The sequence below is a fragment of the Colossoma macropomum genome, unplaced genomic scaffold (genome assembly GCF_904425465.1).
Source record: "Colossoma macropomum unplaced genomic scaffold, Colossoma_macropomum, whole genome shotgun sequence".
In the NCBI taxonomy this organism is placed as follows: Eukaryota; Metazoa; Chordata; class Actinopteri; order Characiformes; family Serrasalmidae; genus Colossoma; species Colossoma macropomum.
Genome location: NW_023494790.1, coordinates 29,922,360 through 29,929,883, shown reverse-complemented (window position 1 = coordinate 29,929,883; position 7,524 = coordinate 29,922,360). Strand labels below are relative to the sequence as shown.

Genomic DNA, 7,524 nt, shown 5'->3' with positions numbered 1-7,524 from the left:
ACAGATGAATTTCAGATGGGTTAAACAGCAGGGATTCTGCATGCAGAATGTAATGCTAGGTTTAATAAAAGTGCTGCCAAAAAGGTTTGACATTTTCCCACTAAAAATAAAAAGAAAGCGATTACTTTTAAAGAATCATCATATGTGGCTCTATCACAGTCTTCAGGCTTTTGATGCTCCTTTCTTTCCCATTATGAGTCTAAAAAGGCACGCTAATTATGCAGTAGCCAGCAAGCTACCCATTTCCCTTATCCTTTAGCAAGGGCTCAGAATTTATTATTGATTTTTTTTTTAATAGAGTGTCTTCCTGGCAGCTGCTAAGGGGTAATAATATCTCATTTTCAGCTGGTTCCCCAGCAGTTCTGGTCCCACCCAGGGAACACATTAGAGGAATGAAGACCATGTCCTGTCTCCTGTGGCTTTCAGTCAGACCACTCGTGGTCATTAATTAAGCAGCATCATGTGGACATGAAGCTAATCAACAATGTTTCTGTTTCTTTTTGATTCAAAAGAACTGTGAAAACAAGTTAAATAACACATAATTTACAGGGAACACAAGTAAATATGTCATAAACATAAAATGTAAAATGTGCCATAACTTTTGCACAGGCCACATTTTGTCCCACTATGTTTAATTCAGTAAATAAACAGTAATTGTGCAGTAAAATGTTCATAGGTGTTCTCAGTAGAGGGTGTTTACACTTTGAAAATCAACAAAAAGTAATTTGATCAGGGACACACAAAATTGCACAAGGCTGATAATGACTCTATAGTGAAACTAGCTCACACTGTAAAAATTGAGCAGTCACTTTGACTTAAAATTATAAAGTAACTGATTACACAGCTTTTAACACAACTTGGGGACACCAGAGTTCACCCAACTCAGACTTCTTAGTTTAACCAAAAGTTCTCAGAACTCTCATTTCTAGTTCTACATCTCGGTTAGATAAACAATATAGAACTCATGTTTTACTTAGTTTCCCCCATGACTCTTTTCCGTCACACAACCCCACCAGATATTTTCCTTCTTGGAGAAATATCTTCCAGATAAGGACAGCTGTGACAAACTCAAAATATCCCAATGCTGGGGTGAATTATTAATCAATTACACTTTATGTTGCCATCTACTTTACAAAGTTAATCCACTAAATATTTCCTATAGTGTATTAAACATTTATGAAAAAAAGAAATCTTAGTAACTTCAGGGACTCCTGAGAGGTGAAACAGACTAAGCCTTTATCCCAACAAGAGTTTGAAGCCCAGCAATGCCATAGCCCAGGGGTGTGCAACTCCAGTCCCGGAGGGCAGGTGTCCAGCACAGTTTTATGTTTGAGTGAACTCATCTTAAAAGTGAATCAAATCAAATTAAGATAGATAAAAACTGAAAAATATGAGTTTGAACTTCTGAATAACTTAAGTTTGAGTTGGGTGAGCTCTATTGTCCTTAAGATGAGTTGAGCTGACTTTGATTTGTTACTGTGTATTAGTGACCTTTCAATGCATACTGTACCTACCACAGAACTCTAAACCGCTCTAGTGGAGCCAGTCGTTCTTGCAAAGCACCAACATCTAATGACTGAAAACGAAATTGAAAATACAATCGTCTGGCCTTTTTGATATTTACACATTGCTCTTTCTATATTGTATGTGTCATGCAATAATTCATACCTCCAATGTTACTGCTATATGAATATGAATATGTTACAGAGGCATGAAAATGAGCATAATGAGCTTTAGAGCGCTTTAGTGGTATAACATTATAAGCTTATATTTATTGCACTAAATCATCAGACTGTGTATATAGCAGGTTTCCAGCACATATCTAAAAGTTATTATAGCAGTTATAACCTGAATATGAAATAAACTGATATTATATGAGACAGTGATGTGCACGGATGTTGGTGAGGGCAGGGGCTGAGGTGTTTGGTGGTAGCACTTCTGAAAGAGTTCATATCAAGATTTTTTTCAGTATATGAAGATACCATTATTAATAAAGGTATTCTAACGTTGTGGTATTCTCTATGCAGTGCATATTTCTTGCTGCAAGAACCAATAGACCTAATCCTAATACATACCCCATTAAATTATTACAGTGATGAATATTATTCAAACTCTTTATTTAATTGATAATAATCATGTTTAGATCATCAGTAAAGTGTATCATTATTACTATTATCCTGAAACAGACAGCTATGCACTCTACCTTTACCTTTTCCATCTTGGTTTTAAAAAATTTCCTACTGATATGTGACTTGATGATTAACCCCTTGAAATCCCAGTTTTATTATGTACTAAGGCCTATTACTCAGTAACTGCAGGGTCTTTAATGCAAAGTATAGCACTGGGGCTTGCTTCTCTGCTGTGAAATCATACACATGGTACAGTGACATATGGAGTAAAATTATTATTATTATTATTATTATTATTATTATTACTATTATTATTATTATTATACTATTCGCAGAAAAATCTTGCATTTATTTATCTGATGAGTTTAATGTCCCTAAAAGCTACCAGACAGAAAGCTATTACATGAAATGATTATGAACACACTGATGCCTGAGACATTGTTTTACATAAGATTGGAGATATAGATTTGGATCTATCAACACACATGCTGGCTGGAGACGTACATTCAGGGTGTTGTAATGCAAATTAATTCCCTATGAAAATGTACTTTTTTCAAATTTTACCATCATTAACCTTACATATACAAACTCAGGAGACGTATAGATTCACTGGTTGTTTTGGATAGTAAATAAATTACCTTCATTTGTAGTGTAGACATTGTGACCCCTGGTTCCTATCACCACCACTGTAAAGAAATCTTGTACAGCGTACCATTTCACATCAAAACACACTGACAGACTTTAGCTGTGTCAGAAACTGGGCCATGTTTTCTATACAGTTCAATTTGTGAACATCTCAACGGCTGAATTATGCAGAAATGTTGAAAAATCTATTGATTTAATTATTTTTGTTTTATTGCATTTATAGCAGCATTTTTTACTTTATTTCATTTAGTATATATTTTTTTTCATTTATGCATACAAAATGATGACTGATGACTGGGGTGGGTGGGGGGAGCCTCAAGTAGGATGTCACTTAGGCCCCTCTATCGTTCAGAAACGCCACCCATTAAGACATTTAGAGTTGGCCCATAGCTTGTTCTCCTCTCCAGAAGTCAGGTTTAATTGATAAACAGGTTGGACGAAGTTTGTCCTGGAGGCCACGGCCGTACAGTAGAGGAGCAGCGGGTAAGTGAAGGCTGCGCCCTAGTTTGTGTCCAACCAGAGAGTGTATAGGATCTGCTGGGGAGTGAAGAAAGCAGCAATGCGTAAACAAGCGCTGCAAACTCCTCCGCCCCTTTCACCCCCCGCCCCCCCAACACACACACATCTCCTCCATCGAAACCAGTTCCGTATTTCTGCTCTCCTACTTTCTCATGTGACAGCTAACTCGACCCCCCAAAAGCCCAGCCGAAAACACACCGCGCGCCACCATGAAGGAGCACTGCTGATTTTTACGAGGTAAGAAAAGGCTCTGAAAGTGGACGAGGCGATGCCGTGGCGTCTCGTTTTTCACACGGTGCCTTTCGGTGCTAAAGTTTCGAGTGGGCTGGGAGACCGTATCGTGTGTCGTAGATCAAGTTGCCGAGAGCATGTGTTGGTCCCGGAGCTACATGACAGGTTAGTGATAGTTAGCTGTTTAGTCAGCGTTTCCTTTCTCCCTCCGTCTCTTCGAGCGGCGCACAGATGCTAGCACGCCGTGCTTTAGAGGTTACATTTACGGTTCAGCACGCTGTTCGCTTCAGTGTAGCCAGTTTTCTAGCCAGGAGAGGCGGATGACAGCTTTCTACTGCAGACAAACAGGCGATGTTAATGCTTATAAAGAGCAGGAGGCTAGTAGATACACACGTCGTGTGTTGAACGGTGTAATGAGGACCCGTTTATGTCGTTTTTAGTGTCGTTGATAATGTGACATGTCTATTTCTCAGGCTTCAGCCCATTTTGGAGCGACTGCGGTCTTGTAATGGGCTATATAAACTTTAGCAAGCTTGTTTTTCTCGCCTAACTTTGAGCTCACCGTGCTAGACTGGCGTGCCATTGAGATTTCCCCCTGCAGTTAAAAATCTATTTTAAACATTGTTATTTCATATGCTAATGGAACAGCCTGCTCCATTTAACCAGCATTACATTTACGACACACCAAAACACTCAGAGGTTCAGGTTAAATATACTGGATATGCATTTTCTTCTCATTTTTTAACTGCAGGCTGTAAGGAACGTCAGTTAGTGGTTATTCAGTGAATGTCAGTCTGAGAGTAACATCAGTTTCGGTTTGAGAGAGAGGGGGCGGGGTCTAGGACCGGATGACGCAGCACGCACCTGTACGGCACAAAGTTTTTCCATTACATTTTCTATAGTTAGGAAAGACTGACGATCATAATTCTCGAAACAAGAAAGACTAACCTTCATATGTCTCTAGTTAAGATAAACTGATCATCTCTCCTAATATCTTTGGCCCCATTCAATGTCTAATGCCTCTAAATAAATGACTGATATCTTTTTTTCATGACTTTTCCCAATGTAATGGAGACAACTGGGTAAACATAAAATTAACATGATGATATGTTTTCAGTTTTAGTTGTTTTGGATGATGCCACTACAATATGCAAGTTTATAATCTTCAAACAACCTCTGTCTGCTTTAGGGCCCTAACCTAGCAGAACATAATTGGTGCAAGAACCAAGGTGCAAAATGCAGGGGGTCGCTGGGGGGGGCCAGGATTTCCTAATTAACCTCTTGGATCCCATCAATGTTTCAAATAGAGGCTCAAATACAAATTCAAGGAAAGGTCGGTGTTTAGCTGCTTTACCTACAATCGGCGAGCTTCTGTCTTTAGAATTCTTAACTAACTATAGATGCAGCACTGGTCTGCCTCAGTGTGGCACTTTAGCCAGAATACCTCAGAAAATCTTTACACCATACACCACAGTGTATTTGTAAATCTAAAAATTTGCCCAATTTCTGAATAGATTGGTAGAAAGAGTGAATTATGACTCATTTGTCAAACTGAAGACAAAACAGAAGATCTACATTAATGTGTGATAGAGCGCATTAACAAACAAGAAAAGAGCATTTTCGAAAAGAAGAATTGTTAAACCAAACATTTTGTTGCCATTGAAGCTAGCATCGAAGTGGCTATGGCGAGTTAGCAGCCAGCCAACGCTGGAGAAGCCAGCCAACATGGGACCTCATGAATACCAGGGGGTTTTTCACACACTGGTGAGAACCGCTGATAGTCCACATGACATGGGAGAGGGGAAAACATAATTCTCACCAGAACTTTGATATTTTCCGGAGGTTTCAATTACTGGGGTCAAACTGACCCCAAGGATAAAAGATGTTAGTAAATTTGAGGCTAACTGAAGGGTTAAATAATTATGTAGACCAAGAAAGGCCTATATGAGCATTAATACCACTGCTGACTTTTAATCTGCAGTGTTGCAGGGACACCTACAACATTAAATGCTTACAGTGTTGTATACTTTCAGTGTTGAATTAACATAGACTGTCAAAACTTTTGCCATGAACAGATTTGTAATTAATGAATTAATCATCTTCTGCAAAATTTAATAATGAAATAATTTATACCTACAGGGTTAAATCAAGTTCAGCTGGAGTTGTAAGAGTAAGAGAATAAGTAAGAGCAAATAAATGTGAATCCTGTTTTTAAGCACTGTTGTCTCTTTTTCCTCCACAGATACAAAGGGCTTCAGCAGAGGAGCACAATGTTGAAAACGCAGCACACATGATATTGTATTTTTTCATTCAACACAAAATGTTGAGCATGCCTGGAAGTAAAGGCAAGGCACACTCTGGCAGAGCAGTGCTTTGAGCCCTACCTCCAGCTGTTCACTCCATATATCTTCATCAGCCCCATACTCTCTCTCGCCGATATCCCTCCACCAGCCCTGCAGCAACAGGTGAAGATGACCACACAGAGGAAGCACTTAGTCAAGGATTTTAACCACTTCATCACCTGTTACGTGTGTAAAGGATACCTGATCAAGCCCACTACCGTGACCGAGTGCCTGCACACCTGTGAGTGCCTTGCCTTGACACATATGGTTCATTAAAGCTCCAGTCTGGGACAGCTAGGACTGTGCCACTAATGCCCTGAATTTAGCTCTGAGAATGCTAATGGATGAAGAGAGAAACATTTCGTATTGTGTAGTCTTCTGCTGCTGTTGTTGTGACAGGCCTGTGCAATACATGGTTTTTTTTGCTTTGTCTCTAAGGACGCTTCTTATGAAATACATAGTTATAAACCAAGAGTGGAACAATTTTGTGGAATGGATAGCCTTTTACTGAGGATGGTCGTAGAAAGCAGCTGACACCTTTTGTGTTCTACAGCAGAGATTGCTAGAGATACACAATAGCAAGTTTTCTTTTCCGATAGCAATGCAGATACCTAAAGGTTTATACCGATACCCGATGCTGGTCCTAACCTTTCCTAAGCAAAACCTAACTTAGGGTTCTCCTCACGTAAACCTTATCCTTTGCCAAAGTAGTGTAAAACTTTCTTACATACCCCTTGCTAAACACAGAGGTTCTTCCTGTGTGATACTGTTACAAACTTCTTACCTGCAGCTTTTCTGCATAGATGATGATAGATAAATGATAGGTGATTTGATTATCTGAGATAGGCCCTTATGAGATATTATATTATATATAAATAACACACACATTTTCTAAGCCGCTAATCCTTCTGGGTCGCGGGGGGAGCTGGAGACTATCCCAGCGATCATTGGGCGGCGGGAAGGCAGGAAACACCCTGGATAGGTCGCCAGTCTTGTGTATTTAAATGTATTTTAAAAATTCTATATTTAAAAAAATTATGCATGCAAACTCCACACAAAAAGTGTGGTTGCCCAGGTGGGGAATTGAACCCAGGCCACCATGATTTAAATAATGTGATATACATTTTATATAGAAATATATACTCAGAAATATATCAAACTGATATTTGACGATGTATTTATTTTATGTTGTATTGTATTAATTGTAAAACATGCTTTGAGAGGAAAACTCCATAAATGCATATGCAGTGAGACAAAAGTGCAAAAGCATAGAGACCACGAATTTGATCTTATTATCAGTCACTTTTTACTTCAGAATCAGATCAGTTTTTTTTTTTCCTTCGATATTCAGTCCATCCTGTTTGCTAATGTTGGCCCAGTGCTGACAGTGGGTATTGGATCTGCACCACCTCTAACAATTATGATCATAAGATTTGAATACGAGATTGGACAGAAAAGTAATCGGATCCCTCAGTAGGTGTTCACTGATAGTAAATATTTATTCATGATTTTGAGATTGGTGTATGTACTGTTTAGTAGCATGTAAGTGGCAGGTATGTATGTGTTTGATGGAGTGGAATGGGAAAGGTGAAAGCTCGCTCTCAGAAATGACACATCTCCAGTCATCAGGGTGATCACAAGTCATCTGCAGCCTTAGT

At 39.0% G+C, this 7,524-nt stretch overlaps 1 protein-coding gene across 3 annotated transcripts in view; it reads left to right on the top strand.

Moving 5' to 3' along the window:
* The first annotated feature begins 3,380 nt into the window (after positions 1–3,380).
* pcgf5b (polycomb group ring finger 5b) overlaps positions 3,381–7,524 on the top strand; it is a 38,389-nt gene continuing 34,245 nt past the window's right edge. For 2 of the 3 annotated variants that reach the window (XM_036573001.1, XM_036572999.1), the window contains exons 1-2: positions 3,381–3,530; positions 5,767–6,107. In XM_036573001.1, the coding sequence (XP_036428894.1) occupies positions 5,996–6,107 (112 nt within the window). In that variant the 5' untranslated portion in view covers positions 3,381–3,530; positions 5,767–5,995. The other variant, XM_036573000.1, reaches the window with a different exon arrangement.